Raw genomic sequence first — 22,646 nt, forward strand, 5'->3', positions numbered from 1 at the left:
CCAGCGTTTACAAACTACAAATGTGAACAGGTAGCAAACAGAATGAAGAGCTTCTGAATGCCACGGTAGGTTTTTTCGTTGTTGTTTAATATATGTATTCCTGGGACACCTGTATGCAACAGTGGGAGGGCCAAAAAATCTAAGAGGTTTTGATGACTTTTCACCATCAAAGATTATATATACATATATATATATAAATCATCTCATTGCCTTCTCTGAGCCCATTTATACCCTCAAAAAGATTACAAGAAGTCATGTTAAAATTCTTCAACAGTTACTCCTGTAAAATATGTATTTTCTTTCCAAAATCTATATTCTTTGGGGAAAATGTTAAATTAGTTGTTAAAAAAGAACCTGTAATAATTTTTTTGAAGTTGAAACATTGCATTGCAGCATTCTCTGTGCAGAAAACTGAAACAATCCTTCACTTTCATTTTTCTTTAATCTAAAGAAGACAGGGCAGAAGTATATCCAGGCCAGAAATACTGGGCCTCTGATTTGATACAAAAATTTCAAATCAATGAAATTTACTCTGAAATGACATTTCTTACTACGTTAGTCTGGTTCCAAGTGGGATACAGTCTACTTTCAGAGAGAATCTCATAAATTCAGCCTTTTCTATGTCTATTATGACGTGTAAAATCTACAGGTTCTGGGATTGTGAAATTGCTGCATAACGATTACATCATCGACTATGTCCATGAGCACAGTCAGCTGTCGGAGTTTAAAAGATTCAAGACAAACTATGGATTACACTCAGTAAATCCTAATGGACAGTTACTTAAAGAGGATCTCTTTAAGGAAACATGCTAGCTGAAGCTTAGTTTGGCCTAGCTTCTCTGTAGACTGATTCAATTTGAGAAATTAAACATTCTCGAAACCTGATCGAAGCCAAGATGTTGATCTACCTTTTAAATCACAAAATTGAGGCTAATTTAAGGGCATTTACAATATGTGTGGAACTTTAAGCAAGAAAAATAAGGAAGGTGAAATCAAAAAGTTAGGAATCTAACATCAAAATATCAAAAAAGTGAAAAGAATTATGAGATGTAACAGAGATGAAGTCCTGTATCTGGGATGGAGTAATCCGAAGCATCTGTCTGGGACTGCTGAAAACGTGGTCTAGTGGAGGATGTCCCTGCCTGTCTCAGGGAGTTGGAACTAGATGATCTTAAGCTCCCTTCCAACCCAAACCATTCTATAATTCTATCAAAAAGACCTGGAGGTCTGGAGTGCAGGCAGCAAGCTCACCTGCAGCCAGCAGTGAAGATAAATAGTGACAACAAAAGTCTAATATATCCAGCAGATCAAAGGTGTAACTATGGCACTTGGCTTGGCAGTTGCTAGGCCACATCCGGGATACTTTGTCCTTGTTTGATCAACTCAATTCAAGAGAGACTTAAAAAACAGGAGAGGTCCAGTGAGGGTGCCACCATGATGATCACAGGGTTGGAGGAATTTAGTTTGTTGGAGAAAAGATGACTTTGGGAGATCTAATCACAGTCTTACAATACCTAGAAGTAGTTATAGAGAAGATGGGGGATGCACAGGGGCAGCACAACAGCCAACAGGCCCAGGCTGTTGGAGCTGAAATTCCATCTGAATACAAGAAAATGCTCTAGAGGGCAATTAAACACTGAAAGAGATTGCCAGGAAGTGGGGGTATGTCCCTCATCAGAAATACTTGACTCACCTTGACAGGGCACTGGATAACCTAATCTCAGACCTGCTTTCAGCAGGAAGGTTGGACTAAACAAGCTCCAGAGATCCCTGCCAGCCTAGAGTGTCCTGTGGTTCTGTGCTAACTTAGCGAAGAAGGAACTCGGAAGACAAGCCACAGACTGAAGAAGGGCTTTAATACATCAGAGAGCACTGACTTAGCTTTTGGCAGAATGGAGGGGAAAAGATGTGAGGAAATGTATCATTTTCCTTCTGTGTGCACATTTCCCACTAGCTTCCTTAAAGGTAACAGGCTGTAGAAGCCGGATGTGTCAGGTGTAGTGGTACAGTGCTGCATGACCCACTTGGCTATAAAAGAGCATGTTAAAACCAGCCAGCAGTCTCGGGGCAGCGCGTTGTGCGCAGCAAATCCTGCCTCTGCGGAAGGACTGGTAAGCACAGGCCTGCATCCCCGGAAAATATTAGCAGCCGCAGCCAAGAGGGAGATATCGGCATGCTTAAGAACTCATGGTTCCACCGCACTGAGACTAAATGAGCATCCTCACAAAACTTAAAGAGTTTTCAGTGCACACTGGAGCACACTAACTAGCAAATTGAAACTTTGATCTGTCTCAGAGATGAGAAAAGCTTACTACTGGTTGCTTTCTCATATCTTTATTTTGATGAAGACAAATTACTGCCAGTGAATGCAGTAAGTCTAATTCTTCAGTAGAAATGATAATGAACGAAATTATTTATCCTTAGTTTCTTAAAAATTAACTTGCAGTTTAGCTTTAATAATTTCTGATAACGAAAGTATGGCAAGAGCAGTTTAGTTTTAATAATTTCTGATAACGAAAGTATGGCAAGGATTACGCTCCAAGCAACTTTTATTCTAACATTGCCACTATTTAGAATTTGTTTTTTACTTTCTTCACTCTCCATATTACATATCTAATGATAAAAGGAATGTTACACTAATACTTTTTTGGCTGGAAGTTCATTTAATTAGATGCATGGTTTAGTGTACTTGTTTTATAGAGGGATTAACTAACTTGAGGGGTTTATCTCCATGCTAGAGAGGAATAATTTTTTTCTTAAGGAAGAAAGCATTCATCTAAATAGGACTGTCAGCTTCTCATGGGGTTCTTCTGCTTTGTTTTCAATCCATCTTTCTTGACAGGTGGCTACTTTGTTGCAGTCAATAGAGGAAAATTCCATTAACGATCTTGTAGTAAAATGCCTGTAGTAAAATGGCATCTTCAGGGTTCTCAAATGGTACTCTGCAAAAAGAACAAAGCAAATGAGCATTACCTGAAACTTTCCAAACTACTTTGGAGATAATTTACTACACACACTCTGTGTAGAAAGTGAAGTTAAAAGTCATGAAGACACTGAGAATTGGAAAATTTTCAATTTTTGGAAGGTTTCCTTCCTTTACCAAATTCAAGGTGGCAAAACAAAATAAGAAAAGGTCAAAATCACAGGATTCTAAGGAAAAAAAAGACCATGCTAGAAATTATTTAAAATACATTTATAGTAGACTTAAAAATACTTTGTTATTTTCAACTGCTTTTTTCCCCCACAGAAATTATAATTGTTGTATACTTTTAATGCTCTTATTAAAGTCATAAAACTAATTTTATGATTTCATAGTGATATGATGCCCATTAAAGCAGGGGCCCTCAAACTTTTTAACCAGGGGGCCGGCGCGCGGATGCAGTGGCAGGCAGCCATCTGCGGCTGCTTGGTTTCCCCCCCCAACCCCCGGTGGGGGGTTCTGTAAATACCGGGGCCAGATTGAGGACCCTGGGGGGCTGTATCCGGCCCGCGGGCCATAGTTTGAGGACCCCTGCATTAAAGCAAATATACATTTATTTCACTGTGGTTCTTTTCACCAGCCACCATGCCGATATCCCTAGTCCAACCTCTGAATCGAACACTGCAGGCTTATGTTCATGCATCCTGCCACAGCTGCAGGCTGGGAGAGAGAAGTGGCAGACACACATCATCAATGCAGAATTGACAAGGACTTCATGTTAGATCAAATCCTTTTAACTCAGATAAAATATTAAAACCTGATCTTATAAGAACTTATTTCCTGAAGAGGTACCTTTAGTGACACACACCTAATATAAACCATGGGACTGTGTCCACCCAGTATGACACACTTTGTCATGAAAAGGTACCTTGCAAAGTGTAAGCATCTACATAAATACGATGGAGGGGAAGCTGTACATCAATTCTATCAATAAGGACAATTAACTCCACTGAAGGTGGGCAAGAATTTTTAAATGTAAATTAGCTTCATTGTAAAGAGCTGTATTCAAGTGAGCAGCGATATAAAATCAAATTGTTAAGAATATCATCATGTGTAGGTTTTTATCATTTCCCTTAATAATTTTTTCAAATATTTCCACAAGTAAAGCTAGAAAATAAAAACAAGCCTGATATTTGAAGTTTGTAAATTTGCTGTTATAAAGATGGCATCTAAAATGTATCACCTCAAAATGCAACACTCAGACTGCCTCAATCCAGACACAAAGATAACAGAGATAAGTTTTACATTCATTTCTATGATTTTGAAATTTAAAAGAATAAAAGTAACATCAAGTGCAGGCCAAAAAAGTTGAATTCTACAAGTCATAATATTTTCCAGAGAGTATGTACTTTTGAACAGCCAGTCAGGAGAAAGTTTTCTGGGCCATAATATAGAACAGCTCTTCTGATGCTTTAATACTTAAAGCCTGTTTTTTCTAGTGATGAGTATTTGATCTTATAAATAAACACCATTTTTATATACCCATTTCCAAATGTGGAATACCTTTCAATATTACGTTTCAGACAGCAGCAAGTAGGTTGTCTCATCAGAATAGTATAGAGTTGCAAGTATGTTAAATACAAAGACCAGAATTTTTTTCTGAAAAGCTCATTTTTACTGGACATTTTCTCTGGTTAGGGTATTTTTTTAGGCAAGAGAAGAGGAAATTGAGTAAATCCTTCAGAGATGGAAAAGAAAAAAATCCCCCAAATTAATTATTTATTTGTGGGATTTCCAAATTCAAAACTTTTAACAAAAAGTTCAAATTAAAACATTAATGCTGTACAGCATTTTGATTAGCTGTCCTAATTGATCCTAAATTCCTTGTTCAAATGAACTGAAAACTAGCAGATGATTTGAAATGTTCAAGTTAATCTTTTATTAAATTACTGTGGAAACAAGTATCTGTTGGGTTGTTTTTTAAAAAAACTTATGTAGTTCTTGTATTTTATTTCCTGTAGACATACATTTCCATGCACTTTTTTTTCTTTCACAGAAAAATGATGTCACTGTCTATATATGTGAATGATTGCATGGTAGAGATAAAGACAATTCTATGCCTAGTATGATAATTATCAGAAAAAAAAAAAAGGGGAAAAAAAAAGATTAAACTACCGTTTTTTTCCCAGCCTTTTCAAAATTCCTGTTAAATACACTACTTTCAGGTTTACTTTTTTGATATACACATTAAAGAAATATATATAAATTGCAGGTATGTAATTACCGTTCTAAACATTATCTACATTACTGTTTAAAATGATACCATTTCAGTCATCTGTGCACAACATTTTTTGTTTTTAAAGCATCAAAACAGCAGATGAGACTGTGTGGGATTTCAAGGTTTGTTCTGGATGGTCATATGGTACAAGTCAGAGGTGCCAGGTGATAGTCACCTGCTTGCTTATGCCAGGATCATGCTGTTTTCCAGATCTGAATGTTTTAAGAAGTCTAAAAATTATGTGATATGCTATTATAAGACATCATTAAAATATTCTCAGCTTGGGAAGCATAAAAAGGAAACTGCTTACCAAACCAGGCAAGATACGTAAAATTTTAAACAGTATTTAGAAGAAAATACTTTCTTCAAGAGATTATTTTATAAAAGCACTAGAGGGCATCAAAACTCTATGATGCTGATCACTGTCTTGAGACTCAGCCTAGAACTGTATTGAGATGTTTTTAATTAAATAAAAGTAAAACTAAACACTGACAAGACATATTGGAAAAATGATATTTTGTTTGTTCAGCTATCTTTAAAGAAAATTCTGGAACTACAGGGAGAGCCTAGAACTCACCACAATACTCTCGGTAGAAGGATTCATTTGTTGCCTCTTGCTGCTACTACTACTTTATGAAGCAATTTCCTTGACTTCCTGATGAATTTATACTTCATTACTAAAACATTTTTATTATTATTATTATTATTACTACTAAAACCCTTTTATCAGATCAATAAAAATAACTTTATCTAATTCAAATTGCCTAAAAATGTATGCCTTTCCTTAAATTTTTATAAATACCTGAGGGCATCATCAGTCTTCTGGCTGGTTGAGTGCATCTGCTAGATCCCACTGTAGTCCCCAGGGGCGTATTTTATTCTCTTTCCAAAAGCCATTGACTACATAACACAAGACCTTTTGCGGTTACAAAGATGAAGTGCTGACTCCCTTTCTCTTTGTGTAACTGTTGTTAAAAGGGATATAAAAAGTTTATTTGTTATATCAACTGAAAAGGCTGGTATTATCTATCTGATTGCACAAGGTGATTCACTTTTTTTGTGCAGAGCTTTGTAACAATAGCAGTGTAAATCTTCAGAATTTCACAATTCAAAATGGGAACATGGAGTGATACTTCCTAAGGCTTTAGGGTAAAGCTCTGTCCAATAAATTAAAGTCTTTTCTTCTGAGTGCGGTAGGATCAGAAGTTTTAAACCAAGAAACCAGAAAGCAAGACTTTTCATACTGCGTAAGTGAGACCTACTGCAGAAGTCCGTGAAGATTTGGAAGTTTCTGTATGAACAGCAAAACCAAGTCCTGGTTCAAGGCCAGTTCAATTCCCATTGCTTAATTACAGAGAAAACTGTAGGAGTGCAATGAAAACAAAAGCTCAAATTTTCCTGGTTTGCACTTTAATTAAAAAATAAGTTTAAATATTAAACAACAAGTTGGAGACCGTTAAGTCAAATAGGGGATAACTTCAATGATCTGAACTGCATATTAATCTAAGTACTTCAGCTATGGAACAGAAGTGAGCTAAAAGGTTTAGAACAAGTAACTCTGGCAGAAGCATTTTGAATTCACGTATGTTTATAAGTCGTGGTGTCTAGGGGACCAATTAGGAAGGAACTGCAGGAGTCATGCCTAGAGGTAACAGAAGTGTGAGCACGTCTGGTGTAAAGGAGACAGCCAGGACTACGCTGTGGTAATGTTCCACAGATGGTGAAGAAGCTTTGTAGTGTTAGAGAAATAGTTCACTAAATAGAAAGTCCAGGGTACAGCCTGATACAAATTAATGCCTCCAGTCTTAATCCAGGACTGATTACAGCATAACTGTATTTAGGAGATTAAGTCCAGGAAAATTTACAGAAGTGTTTCTAGAGCTGTAAATGCAACACGTATTTTCCAGCACATTAAGCCTCAGTCATCACTCCCTAGTCAAAAATGATCATTAATAAAACAGTCTGACAGACGTGCTGAGCACGGGTGTAACACAAGACCAAAGATTCGAGAGACTGGAGGTACCAGTGCAAAGTGAATGTGTCAGCAAATAGCCATGTGGTCAGATCCAGCAGCTCCTCATCAACCCCTGGCACTCGCTGCAGCCCACCTAACAGCTCCCCTTCCTGACAGAGCGACGCAGTCTTCCAGCACCTGCAAATGTGGCTGCATGGCTCAAGTCCTGCACCCTGATTCTCCTAAAGACTGGGAGCAGATTTTCCAGATTACTTAGTTTTTCCTTGCTTCTTTCTTATAAGGTAGAGCTGGGGTAGGAATCAACACCTTTCTCTGTGCTCTCCAGTAATTGTCAGTCTTCCTGCCAATCGCACAGCTCTCTGAACACCAGAAACAAAGATCACCAAAGATCACCAAAGTTGATATTCTGGGTCCACTGTGGCATGTTTATGGATTGATTTATCACCTGGCTATTCTTAAGACAACAGGGGTTTTTTCTGTAGAATTTACAGTAGACAAGCTGTGAAAGACCTCTTGATGATTTGGCAGTCCTGGGTTAACAGTTGGACCTGAGGATCTTAAAGGTCTTTTCCAACCTAAATGATTCTATGATTCATGAAGATTTATATTTGAAAGCTTGGTCAGTGTGTACCTCATCAAGAAATGTGCATATACATATTTAAACTGTACAGAAACACGTAGATAGCTGAGGATATTACCCGTATCTAAGTAAGCATGCTCACCCTTGTGAACATACTAGTTTGAATGCACAACTGTAGGTACATGTTTCTAAGCACAGGCTTTTATCTGTCTTACCCCCCAAAAATACAGACCAAGATACAAGATAAACATACACAGTTTCAAATGAAAAAGACACAAATCAAAAGTATTTGGCAAAGTAAACTATTTGTGCCATACAGCCTCTATTTTCTTGACAAATCTTGCAAATAACATGGGCAGCTGTTCAATAGATCTTTTGCTATACCAACAAATGCATGTAAAAGAACAGGCAAGATTAATTTACCTATTTTCTCAAACTGATTAAAATCAAAAGCAACTATCAATGCTTTGAGAAGAGGAAAGCAACTCTTACACTTCCTGTCAAGCAGCTGTACTGAAGGAAGCAAGTATATCACAAAGCCAATAGCCTGGGTCTTGTGCCAGAGGGTTATGGAATAGGTCTGTAAAATGTATACAAAAAAACCAAACAACATCACAAAAACCTCAAACCCAGCAAAAGAAAAACAACTAGCTTTGTAAGGCAGAAAAAGTAAAGATAACCAGTAGCTGAAGATTATGTACAAAATATTATAAAATTCAAATTGATCTTATGCTAAGTAAACAAAACACAGCCTCTTTACACATGCAAAATTATTCAACTACACTCAGACTGCAAGAATTGGCTTATTGCAGAATATGCAAAATACCACAGGCAAGAACTGAGTAAAGGTGCCATCACGCACTCCACTCCAAACCTTTGAAGTTTTTTTTCTATTTTTTATGATATACAGACAAAACCACTAAGTGTTTGCCTTTGATTTTCTTATGTATTGTTAGGTGATGCTTAGTTTAAATAATAGTAGTCTTTTAGGTGTGACAGCTTAAGGGTAAGACACAAAATTTGTAGAGGGAGAGAGCTATTATAACCAGATAAGCTTTAGGATACCTAAGGCTTTATCGTAGCTGATATATAGTTTTTATCCCATAGACACAATATAAAATGTAAACACCCAGTCCTCTAATGTTTTGGCAGACGATGAGTTTGAAAACTCAAGAGACTTAAAGAGGAAAATGTTTAAAAGGGCCTGAATTTGTGAGAACCTGGGTCCCGCTAACTTTCATTGAGACTTGAGGTACTAAGCTCCATAAGCCCATTAAGAACTTGACTAAAATACTCAGGTTCAGGTTCCTATCACCTGAATAACCGAACCTTTGCAACCCAGAGACAGGTGTCATCCCTGTGCTGCTGCTCTGCCAGATGTGGAACATTTGCCTAGCTGGTGTGTCAGATCAGTATGTTTCATGAGAGTGATATCTGAGGTTGATTAAAATAGAAACTGGCTCATTCCTAACTAGCTACCTAGCTAGCAAGTAAACAAATAAAGAAGTGTTTCTGGGTGGAGTTTTTTCCTAAATGGAAAACATAATAGTGCTATTTTTCTCCCTATACTAATGCTGTTCTTCTGAGACAGTAAAAATAATCGGGAGGCTGCCACCTTGAGATTGGAGCAAAGAAAAAAAAATACCTTAAATTAATAATTTTGATACCTTCTACCAAGGTTTACACTGGTCTGTTTCTCTTTTTCTGAGGACAGGCTATGGCTAATAATCACTCTAGGGTAAAAAAACCTGTTACATGTAATTTTAGCAGTTAGGGAAGAAAAGATGGTATTAAAGAAGCAAATAAGAGAATACTAGAAGAAGAAAAAAGTCTGGAAATCTTTCACACAGATTTGTAAACTACAAGACACCATTTTATGTTCTTCAGGATATGTATGACTGCCAAAGACAGCCCACTGCCTGATGTGATTTAGCGGTTATTTTCAGGGCGCGGTAAGGTTGGAATGGGTATTTGGTATCTCCTACACAGAAAACACCTGTTCATGTATTCAGAGAACTAAAATATTACAATATTTTAGTTCTTCAACAGCTTTTAAAAAGTTACTGTACTTAAAAGTACTACAAGACCCACAAGGTGGCAGCAAAAAAAAAAAAAAAAAAAAAAAAGTTCCATTTTTACCAAAGTAGCATATATCTAGTTTTTCTACAAAGTGTTAATCAGAAAGAAGATTAGGTATACATTTGATAAGTCTGTTCTCGAGTCAAGAAAGTATGTCATAGCATTCCAGAGACAAAAATGTTTCAGAAAGATCTTTAAAAGCAGGTATGTTTGGTAGTGGGATGGAATAAAGATTCAAGAGAGATTTTTCCAAGGCACAAACCAGGGCTGATACTAAGTACTTCTGAATCCGGATGATAATCGGAGCATGTCCCTCCTCAACACTTACTTGTAGGTTTATTTTGGAGTATATGAATTTTTCTACTGCTCATTCTTACAATAAATCCATCCATTGTATGGATCAAGATGGTCTTATTTTACAAAACATCTGGGATCCATTCTTGGCTCTGCTATCTACTTTCCTGTCAAGGCATGCAATTTTACTTTTACAAATTAGGGATAATGCTTTCTTCTGCCACAGTTTTGTCTGTTTTCTCTATTTGGAATGTAGGAAAACAGTGTGCCTATCCCACATGGGGCAGAAAAGAACTACTGTGGTAGAAACATAGTGAAGAACAAAAAGAGTTTTCTGAGGTCTAGCAGCAAGATGTTATCAGCTGTGGATAATAAATCAGTTCAGGCAACTTACAAAGTACATAACAAAAATCTTGGATTCCAACAGGGAGATGTGAACACAAGGTGAGCCCATAAAGAAACCTTCTGTATCTCCCAGAAGGCTGCAGTTGTGAGCAACCCATCCAGTAAATCTTTAGAAGCTGAGTGTCTTCCCTGAATGCCTGAAGAAGAATAGTAGTATGCTATAAATCCAGTGCAGGGCAGTGGCTAAAAAATCACAAGACGGCCTTAAGGAAGAGAAACACAACATTTTGGCAGCTGAATACTAATTCTAAAGTGAACAATAGTAGTGTATTAGACTGCCCATTTTAATAGTTCTAATGTCCCCAAAAGCTACAAAATAATAAATTATTATGCATCCAGAAGCTCTGTTGAAGGCTAGCAAGCGGGGTTTTTAATCAGATTGTCTGGCAATAAAAAAATCAACCTCACAACAGTGAGAACTCTCCCATTCCCAAAACAGTTTTTGTTTTATAAAGGTGAGTTATGGGCACAGCCCTTTCCAAAGCTACACAGTGCAAATTCTGCACCCATTTCACATTTCTTAATATTGCAAGAAGGCATATAAATTATATAGTAATATGATCTGATATATAGGATATGACTTTTAAATTTTATTTTGTTCATTTATTATTGTAATTTACTTCAAATATGACAGTGTGTTTTATTAAACCAATAGAGTCCTGTTAATTTGAGAACTCATTATGAAATCTCTTTGAAACAAACACAATGACAGTTTTTTCATAACTACAAAGATCAAAACAAAGTGAACGTAAAGTTAAAATTATTTTCTTCCACTGATCAGTGTTTACTCTTATGTCTTTGAAATAAAGAACAATTGTCTTTTATCAGGGTAGTTTGGTATATTCTACATATTGCTTGACAGTTCTCTTAAACACTTGCTTTTCTGTGGTCCCGGACACTTCAATACGCACCCAGTTTTTGCTACACCATTGTGACTGCCATTTGTAATGTCTCGGCAGCACTTTAACTATCTGCTATTTGTCTTTATTTCCCACAGACTGTTGCAACAAGTACAACAAACCCCCTGTGCTTGTTGAAGCTCCTTATTAATTTGTAGGCTATAACATTAAATTCAAGTGACTGCACCATTCATACATAGGATGTCTGTCCAGACTTTGCGTAACCACTTCAAACAACTGCATTCTTAAATCGACTATTTTTTCAATCTTGCATATAATGAAAAAAATTACAGTAATTTGGGTGGCATGTTGTCTTCCTAAACACTTGATTGTTTTTTTTAATTTTGGCCCAGTATCAAGTTCAATTAAAAGTGTACTTTCTGAGTCATATTTTCCCTTCCTGCAATCAGACATCCAGTTTTCTAAATGCATAAGGGGGTATGGCTTGATGACATTCACCTCCATTAACTGGGTCACTAAGATGTGAAACTTGTTTCCTGTTATCTCAAAGTACTGAGCGTTTGGCATGACCTATGATGACATTCTTTTAGGAACCATGGAAAAAGACTGCTTACAATTTCACTTTCAATAGGTTTATAGCATATAATCCTGCTTTCCCTGGAGGCTACTTCTTATATTTAACTTCGTGGCGCCAATGCTGTCATGTATAACTTGAAATTTCAGAGCCTATACTACTTTCATTTCCAGCCAGTATATCAAGAAGTATGCTACTTAACAGGTATTATTATACTTAATATCTAAAGTATATTTATAAATACAGAAATCCACAGCCTGCCAAAAGATGCAGAAAGTAAGTTCTATGAGCAACAGAACTAATGAAGCAGGAGTTTGGGTTCTATAACCTATGACTCACGCTCTCAACAGCAATAACACACGTTTCTCAGCTCCCTTCACCTCTATGATAATCCCTCTGTACTCTCATGTTCCCTTACAAAAAGGCAGCAGTAAACTGCTTTGCCTCCAAGCTACTCATCCAGAAGACTGGCTAGCCAGCAGCCAAAACCAGTTAACTTCTGAACTCATTTGGCAGGTTTTTCTTAGTTGAGGTACTCTCTGTGGAATTTTCATGTTTTGGATATCTCTTTCTTCTGTCAAATTTGGTTGAAATTAATAATTAGCTTCAAAAGCTATTGAGAAGTGATGTGGAAACAGACAAGTAACATCCTGATAGGAAACATTAAAAACTACTGCTCGCTGTTCTGCAAAATAAAAACAAGGTATTACTTAGGGTCTGCAAGCTTATCATTCCTTTCAGTTCCTTCACTTATTTGCCAAGTTTTTTTAACTGATTGTTGCGAAGCAACTGAATCGGTAATGCACATAAGTGCTTCAGAGCACCTGAAATAAAATTTAAAATAATTATTATCACTATACCTTCCTGCCTTTATTAGATAATGATTTCATTCTGCTGCACACTGAATTTGATATTCTAGTTATCCATCTCTGCCTGCCTTTTGATAACATTTCGCATGAGATTAATAATAAAAAAAACCCCAGAGATTTCAGTATCGCTTTTATCTTTCCAGTCACATACTCACATACTTTGACTATATGTCTAACTTTTTTCACTCCAATTCCATTTGTCCCCATCACCCTTGTCTCAACAAATCAACATCAGCATCCTCTCTTCTTCCTCCCTTCCCCCTATTATCCCAGTAATCTTTGATACATCTTTACTTCCTTTTACCCTGACCTAGTGTTACCTTTGCCTCACACGTAGCACTATATCCATCCCTAATACTACATTTACCTCACAAGCAATAGTGAATTCCTTAGAAAATAGTTCAGTTTCAAATAAGTATTAATGTGTTAAAATGTTATTACAAAATGTTGTTGTGGCTGACCCAGACTATGTGTTCACATCCTCACATCACATCAGTCTTAGACATCTCATTTTCTAAATTCTATACAGCATTTCTCATCCATGTTTCTCTACCAATGATACTTGCCCTTCTGGTTACCCATATTTTGTTGTCTTTTGTATTGTCTCTTGTGCTCATATTTTTTCTTTCAAACTTTCATTTTTCTCAAAATCTCACAGAAACTAATCAACACCATTTCTCATCCCAACATTCTATAGGGACAGAGAAAAGTAAAATATTAACATTTAAAGTGTCTAAAATATACACAAATCTATTATGCTTTGGCCTCTTCATTCACAAATTCACCAGTCTGGTACAGCCACTTAACCTACAAGAGCAAGCAAAACTGAAATCGAAGTGTAAGACATGTAATTTTACAATTAAACGGTTTTGCAGCAGCTTTGCAAAATACCTCTGACTATAAATGTAACTGTATCAAGAAGAAACTGCAGAACCTTAGTGGCTACAGTACAAGTGGGACAACTTACTAATTTATTACCCTTTTATTTATTTTATTTATTTATGTTAAGTCTGTCAGCACTGCTATTAGTTTTTCATCATTTAAACATAAATGGCTCTCAAAAGGTACTTCTATCAGCTCACAGAGTACCTGGTCAGCAAGAAGACTAAAAATCATCATGTAGAAAGAGCTCTGCATGTTTATTTTCAATATGAAATAGGGTCACGTGAGATCAAAAATATTTCACAATTGCCTGAATTAAAGTGAATGACATTTCATCCCTTAGACCAGGATAAACATACCACCTTACTGCCACTCAGGTATGCTGGAACAATTAGATTTCTAATAATTAACACGTATTGTTATGCATACATAGGAGCTTTCAACCATTAAGTTACTTGCTGTTGTCAACTTTCACAAATTTGAATGCCAATACACAGAAAATAAAGTACAGGCCCCTGCTTGACAACCTGAAAACGGAAGAGCGGTGGTACCTGATATAGCTGCCAGTTCATTATTGTTGAGATAGAGCTTTGTCAAGCCATAGTTTTTGATCAAGAAAGTTAAATCTTAGATCTGATATTAGAGTTAGGAAAACTGTTACGTGTCAGTCTAAACTGAACTTTGGAGAAGTATAAACTCAGCATGTTGAAAACGATTTAACTGTAGGTAGTTTCTTGCATTTCTGTTCAGAACTCTTGGTTTAAGTATTCTCTTGACAGCTGAATCTTCATTAAAAGTACTGATTACACATCAAATACACATAGCACAGCCCTACCCAATTTTTTTAACTACAAATTTAGTACTTGTATTTGGAAACAGATTTCATTGAATTACTGGTCTTCATATTTTCTTTTACTTCTATTCACATTTGAAATATTTTTTACTGTAAGAACACCCTTATAGAATGTAATAATTCCATGTTGATTTAAAAGTACTCCTGAAATAAACCCTTCCATAAGCCCAGCATCTAATTTTAAAATTACTTCTTCATTAGCAGGTCCAAAGAGCTTATATATGTTCTAGACTTCCAAAAATGACATTTAATGACAGTTACAGAATCAATTACAATTACAGAACAAAAAATGTATGTATGGGTATATTCCCAATAAAGAGTTATCTTCCGTCCCTATGAAAACTCATCCCCTTGCTTGGAGAAGCTAATTTCTAATTATTGTCTTGACTTGAATGCAAGGTAAAGTATATGCAATGGGATACCAAACTGACCATTATAATAGTTGAGAACTGGGAGTAATAATGGTGCCTAAGTATTTCTCCTACAGTTTAAATGCAAGAACAACAAACAATTTTATTCCTGACATTACTTTGTTTTCTGTGATGCAAAATGGAGGAATGATTTCTGTCCTTGAATTGTGCCACTGATTTTAAAACAAACGTGCTTTGCTCTGTGCATTAACAGTATTTGAAAGTTGGAAGGCGGAGATTAAGACAGAGATTTTTCCATTCCTATGTTCCCTGAAATCCTCTGCGAAAAGATACTTCACAGTTCAAAATAATACCATTCTCTGAGTCTTGCTTCACCTCAGAAAAAGCTGGTTCAGTGAAAACAGCAATATTGTACAAACGAAAAGATCTTACTCTTCACAATGATTCTTGTATGGTGTGAAGCCCACACACCCCTACTGTATATAGCGGTGTTTCCCTATCTTTGACAAGTTTGGGGGTTTTTAGCATCATCTGAAAGTTGCTTTTTTGTGACAAAATTATTGTGATGAATTTTTAAGGAACGAAAAAAGATGTCATCTTCTGAGTTCAGAAAAATATGCTTCCCCTATTAGAGCATTTTTCTCCTAAGAAAAGCCACTGAGTGGCTTCTCCACATGTTATATAGAAAATGACATTTCCACACAAGTTGTATAGAACAAAAGAAGAATGCTCTTTGTTACTGCCTAGGTAGGAAAGTGAGATTGGTGCAAAAATCAGATTTATTTATCTTTTAGGGTCAGCAAGATCAGTTCTGCTTATTCATCTGGCCATTTCTTGTTCTTTAGTATCCTTTAGGAATACAAGGGAAGGCCTTATTATACCTGTGGTTTTAGTTCAACCTTTTAATGTATCCATATTTTTGCTTTTTTTGAAAATAGTTGGATAACCACAGGTCTTTCAATGAAGGTGACAGGCTATATAATTGATGTTAGCCTGGGGCAGCAGATACACATACACTCCTAAGTGACACGGAATGTAAATTTATTTTTCTGCTGCTCACAGAGCTACTTATTTAGCTGAGCAAGCAATTCTGGTGTTTTAGAACTTTGGCCCACTGTGGAAGTCATGTAAACTACTGTACAGTAAGATATTTAAACGCAGTTTAGAAATCTGTGGGGTTTATCACTTTTCTTGCTTTTTAACTACCAGTGGCTGACGGTGAAGGTTTGTATTCAATTCAACTATTTAATAATGGTTGGCTACGTGTTTGGAGATTTCTAAATCAGATAATTCTACTGTCAAGTAGTTGATTTTGTGTAACATACAATGTGCTTAGACTTGGCTGGAAACTGTAGTGTCCAGAAACTTTGACAGAGCATTGTCTTAAACCCCCTATAAGGATATAATAAATACCATAATCTAGATTTGCACAGATGGAAAAAGTAAGGCATGTCATTTGCGTAACTGATTTAGGACCCTGCAGTGCCGCATTGGAAACAAGAGAAATTAATGTGGCCCAATGTCATACTCCAATTATTTGCCTGGAAATCTGGAAACTGAACATATTTAGGTGACATAACAGCCTGCATAATGGTTGAAGATACCCCACCAACCCCAGCCTTGCAGAGCTACTTACTGTGCACAGGGAGAAGCACATTTTAAAGAGTTTTATGTCACTCTTGTGGGCATCTGGGCAGAATGTAGTCTCACTTCAGCCACCAGCCTGCCAGGAAATAAATGACACGTGTCTGCAAAAGCATAAAAAAACCCAGCTACACATTTCCTGCAGTCCATTCCTTTCCTGAAAAACTAGGAAGACCAGAAGTTGTCACAAGAACACTTTACAGCCATAGCACCCCTCCGCCTGCTCCAAGAGCTGCCCACTCTGGTGGGTAGAGTATACTTGCTATGAGTTACACTGAAACTGCTACCCCAGACCTCAGGTATCGGTATGCTACCAGGCAATTTTGCCAATAGTTTAGCTCAAAATACACTCAATGTTTCTTTTTATTGCTAAGGTATTAGCACAAAACCTCAGTTTCTTAAATACACAAAATTTATAAATGTGATGCAAATCTAAAAGAAAATATATCAGCTTACACTCTCTAATGCAAAAGAATACTGTTTGTTCAAATCTGTCATATTTAAATCAGTTAAATTTGCCTGGAAATTAAAAATAATTTAGTAGCTTGACAATTACATAATACTTCATGTTAAAAAAATAAGAAATAATAATCAGGGAGTGTAGATGTATAATTCTGCTCTTTAAAGGAATACATTCTTACCTTGTTGCTGTTAATCCACAAATGCCTTAACCTATGAAACCGTGATAAGACTTGGGATACTTCTTAGTCCTATGGTAGAAGGAAAGAAAAACCAAAACAAGAAAAAAGAGTAACAAAGTTTTTAACATTAATGGTGCTTAATCACTTTATAAATGGTTTATTTTTTTATAAATAATATTATACAAGCACTAAAAAGCCATACTTCTGTAGAAATCATAGCACAGAAAGATGCAAAGAACAAGATGGCAGAGACAGTGCAAGCACTCTACACACCTGAAAGTACAAAGCAGCAGATGGTAAAGAAATGGAAACAAACTAAGTGATATATTCTTTTTTTTTTTTCCATAACAGCATTTATTTTTCCAGGGAGTATGAGCCCCATGTACTTTGCAGTTTGTAGAAATCCTGCTTAGAACACAGGAGAAGTTTGGCATCCTGGCATCACAAACCTAAAAGGAAAGCTGCATTGAAGATGCAGTGTGGATTGTCCAGCCCGAGCGCCAGACAGGCAACAGAAGACAGACACCAAGCACATCAATGTACATGTTTCTTATTATTTTTCATATTACTGCATATTGTGAAACCTCTTGCCCTTTTTTCACCCCTCTTCTCTCCTGTCATATAAACTTGCTATTTACACACATTCATTAACCATCTTGTTTTAAATCAAACAGCACATCCACTGAGGCTGAAACTATCTCCTATGTGCTGGTAGGGTTTTTTTGTTTAATTGTGTATCTACCACTTTGAGCTTGCTAGTGTACTATAAATAACAAATTACCTACTAACCAGAGAATATTAGTGAGCTGCCAAGTAATTTTCACTAATTGCTCCTCTTTATTTTTCATTGCTTTAAATAAATATTCTTGATTTCCACTAGAATAATTATAGATGACCTTTACATGACAAATTTTAATTGACACACTAAAACTTTCCTTGTGGATTTTAACATGCTGCAAGACTAGCACCAGTGTTTTAGAAAAAAAATAACAGGACTGATGATAAAAATTAACCTCCCACCATCAGCCTAAAATGATCTACTCGTTTTCCAAGTGCAAAGCCTACTTACTCTCTAGCTTCCCAAGATGCTGGTGTTTGGGTTTTATTTTAATAATCCCTCCAGATACAAAGGGGAAGCAGATACCTTTTCTGATCTTGCATTTGGAAAAAAAAACATGTCAAGAGCAAACCCTACAAAGTTGAGGTGCTTTAGTTTTAATCTCCTGTATGTCTGAAAATGAGATGATCCCATATTGCTACTTTCTTAAACTGTTTATTTGGCTTCCTCAAATAATCCATAAAAACAAACACATATTTCTGTGTCTATTGTCACAAGTAACCAGAAAAAAACATTACTGCGAGTAGTAAAGACAAGCAGGTGAGTCTTGACAGGACATACAGAGCTCTTACAAAGCTACTATCTAATTCTCCTGTACATCCCTGAACTACTTTTCAGGTGGAAAAGCCAAAATTTCCTCATATTCTTTGTCACTGTTGTTCTATACCTAGTTTACAGGTTTATATTTTAACTAGCTTTACTCCTTCTTTAGTAACAGCCTCATCTTGACTATCTCCAAGCCTTGATCTGTCTGGGTTTTTTTCTGGTATTAAGGTATCTAATTTGCCCCAGGTAGAGCTTAATTCCTCTAACATTTTAAAAGAACTTGTCCCTTTCTGTATGCCTTCCAGACTTTGCATGTCTCTTACAAACTGATCCTTTTTGGCCTGCAGCACTCTTCTCCTACCTACTGCTAAGTTAATCAGTTTTCCTAGGATCACAGGTTTCTGTGTCCAAAAGTACATCTTTTCATGTCCTTTTAACAGCAGTGGTTTAAAAATATAAACTCATTCCCTCTTATATGATTGACTTTAATTATTATTTTTTCATTTTCTTATTTCAGCCAGCAGAACATTATGCCAAACCAACAGGTAAGGAGGCATTATCTGATACTGAGATTGGCTGAGGTTCAAGGTTTATATAAATTGGTATAAAATAAAAGGAATTAACTTCTCTCCAATCATCAAAGGAGCCACCTTGCATCATCTTTCTCAAAAAGGTTTCATGGGAAGACAGATCACTTATGTGTCTGTGTCTGCCATCTGAACATTTCTTTTTATTCCACACCAAAAAAACATTTCAAAGCCAGTAAGGGCACACACATTTAGGTATTTAAACTCAGAAAATGTGCCTATTAAGACTGTATACACAGTCTTAATTTGTTTACACATAGGCATTATAATAATTCCTTGTATGACTTAGAAAACATATATATATATATAGTAATTTACTCATTATTTAAACTTCTTCCTTAGATTTTATGCGTTTGCTTCTTTCTAAAATACGTATTTTAATAATTTTGACAGTAAGTATATGTTTTACATTTTCTTTTCACAAAGCATCAAATACCCTTGGTGTAAATCAGAAGATGTACTAGGAATTTAAAGATACTAGTGAGCAGACGTAGATTTTCAAGACCACCTGATTTCCACTAAAAAAAGGCTAGACAACACTGAAACCCCTTAACACGTTTTTTTTTTTTTTTTCATTCATAGGACCTAGAGACCTTGAAAACCTTGTCCCTGAATTATTAAATTACATTAGTTCTTTATCTATGATATTAACCATACAAACAGTAGATGCAGTTGTGAGGCTGCAGACAGGTATGCAACACTTGGAATGATGCCCTGGCCAGAAATTCAAAGTACGCTTTCCAAAAACTTTGAAGTATGCCCTGTCATGTATCCATCCTTCTATGGTAGCCTCTCAGCATGTTCATCCTACAACATACACTTCTATCAACCTAGAACACCCACAGGTTCATGAAAGCTTTGCCTTCCTTCACTTCGCATGGTTTCTTCTCCTCATCTGCCCTACATCTTAAGCTGTTTCACAAAGCTCTCGGAGATCAGTTCTCTGATCAGTACTGCCAGCCCCAAACAAGTGTTCCTGTACTCACTTCATGTTGCCCTGCCCTCCATTCTTAGTAGTAGAGATGCAGGTAATTTCAAAGGTGCTACCACTGAGTTTTACTGTTGCAATAACAGATTTCTTCAGGGAGGTCAGAAATTTGGCAGTTCTTAGACTGGGCAGGTCCTGTGTTTTTTCGTTTGCCTTCTTGATACTCTTTCCACCCAGCCGTACGAGCCAGTTAGAACAGGCAGAGATCAGCCCATTAAGCCTCACTCCTCTGCTCCCTGTGGTAGAAGTTCACGCACAACTCTGTGAACTTAAAGACCCTCAAGCAATTCTGGGTTGCCGAGAAGGATTGTGTATCTAGGGCTGAGGCAGTTAACTGCTTACTGCGAGTACAGCTCTGCTGTGTATGTCAGTATATCTTCACCATTTCTTCCTTCACAACATGTATGGACTAGGTATAAATATGATTTACTGACATTTCACATACAAACGATGTTCAGGGAACATCTGATACAGAAAGTACTATGAAAGGTTACCATTTACTGTGTGCTTTACTTTTACTAAAAGCCAAACTGAGAAACATACTTTACTTAACTGTCCAGCTGGATACAATGCTAAGACATCCACATTCCTCTTAAAGCACACATCTTCAGCCATTTTTTTATGGCCTGACAGTCAGCAGAATATACTGCATAATTTTAGGTTACATTATAAAATATGCATATTCAGTGTCTAAATTAATATGCACACCAGAATTAATATATCACAGCACCTGGCAAACTATAACATAAGTCTAAAAGAGTTAAAGAGATACTGAATTAAAAGACTCTATTTTAAATTGATAGAAATCCTCCAACGATTATGTTACACTTACACTAATCATCTTTTCTGTGGAGAATCACAGTTCATAGACACAAAGTGAAAAAGTAATGTTACGTTGACTGGAGGGTGGGCTTCTCACTCAGGTCAGCCAACCCAGCACAGGGGATCAAGAAAACTGCTTACCTTGCAATGCAGTCGCAACTTTATTTTATGCAACTTTATGCACATGATGTTTTAAATCATGCATCCAGAAAACTCTGCTTGTTCATTTCATGTTGAAAAATACAGACACAATTTTGTTTTTTCAGAGGATATTACTGATGTGCTATGATTTGCTAGAGCAATGAATCCTAGTAACGTAAGGATTATGGACCTGGGTTTTCTAGCAGCTGATAAAATTATCGATCAGAAAAAAATATGTTTTTACTGCATGTGTTGTTATGCCCTACATCATTAAGATCACTATTGTTGAAAACACAAAACCGGGACTTGGATGGGCATATCTGGAGCGGCCTGTACTGGCTGCACGACCACTCCAGCGCATCCTGGGCGCATTGCACATACACGCAGTGACTGCGGCGGGTGTGCCGGGCCTGCGGCACCTCCTGAACAGCAGAAGCAAAGGCGCTCGCAGCCGCTTGTCCCGCAGAGCTGGTGTTGGGCCAGTGGCCATTCGCCCAGGAGCTCGCCGGCCCACAGCCTGACCGCAGCTGTCAGGCAGGGGCGGGGGGAGCTGGGACAAATGGCCATGTCTTTCTTTCTACACAGATAAAATCTGCAGGTGGAACAAGCTCTATCTAGAGAACAGCAGCTGTCCGCCAACTCCAAGCGTGTCAACATCTGCCCCTGGGAGTGCCGAAGGCCGGCAGGCGTACGGATGGGGATCGGACAGCTGCTTCAGAGGGCCGGCATCTCGGATACTGCCTTCGCCAGCCGCCAAGGCCGTGCCCCACGGCTTGTAGCCCCCCCCCTCCGCTGCCCCAGCCCTCGCCCTCCCCACACGCTGGGGCCGCCCCTCCCAGCCAGCCCCCCCGCCACAGCGGCCGCTCCCGCAGCGCTCAGGCGTGCGGCTCCTCCCGGCCGGGCGCTCCCCAGGGGCAGGCTGTGGCGCAGGTGCCGGGGCCGGCTCTCCCGGAGGAGCCGAGCCGCCCGCTGCCGCCGCGGGGCGAACAGAGGGTGGCGGGACCGCGCCGGGCTGCCCGGCCGAGCGGGGGAGGGCAGCCCCGCCGCCAGGCACGCCTTCGCTCGCTGCGCGCCAGCCAGCCCTCGCCTCGCCTCCGCGCCCCCGGCCCCGCACGGCGAGGGGGCGAGCCCGGCGCCGCCCGCCTGTGGGGCCGGGCCGGGGGCGCTGCGGGGGCGAGCGGGCTGCGAGGGGCCGCGCAGGGGCGGCCGTTCCGGGCGGGGCGCGGCGGGGCGAGGGGAGAGGCCGCCGCTGCGCTCACCTGCCACCGGCGCGGGCGGCCGCCGCCATTTTAGCGCCTCGCGGGGGTGACAGGGAGCGGCCCGGCCCGGCCCGGCCCGGCCTGGCGGGGAGGGGGCGGCCCCGTCCCAGCGCCCCGTTAGAAACGGTGCCACCGCTTCGACCCCAGATGGGAGCCTGAGCCTCTGCCGGGCAGCGCGGGCCTGGACGTTCATCGAGACGGGGCTCCGTGCGGGGGGAAGGAGGCCGATGGCGGGCTGCG

The 22,646-nt window shown here is 38.4% G+C and overlaps 1 protein-coding gene across 1 annotated transcript; it reads right to left on the reverse strand.

Moving 5' to 3' along the window:
• Nucleotides 1–1,839: 1,839 nt before the first annotated feature.
• On the reverse strand, nt 1,840–22,435 carry LRRC72 (leucine rich repeat containing 72). Its single transcript, XM_040593265.1, is given in 13 exon segments — nt 1,840–2,892; nt 2,894–2,988; nt 6,001–6,061; nt 6,063–6,163; nt 8,240–8,289; nt 8,291–8,333; nt 12,676–12,789; nt 14,268–14,349; nt 17,226–17,273; nt 17,275–17,294; nt 20,733–20,783; nt 20,786–20,810; nt 22,403–22,435. Coding segments are annotated over 13 exon segments (843 nt in total). The 3' UTR covers nt 1,840–2,772.
• Nucleotides 22,436–22,646: the final 211 nt, after the last annotated feature.

This window comes from Falco naumanni, chromosome 4, assembly GCF_017639655.2.
Source record: "Falco naumanni isolate bFalNau1 chromosome 4, bFalNau1.pat, whole genome shotgun sequence".
Lineage (NCBI taxonomy): Eukaryota > Metazoa > Chordata > Aves > Falconiformes > Falconidae > Falco > Falco naumanni.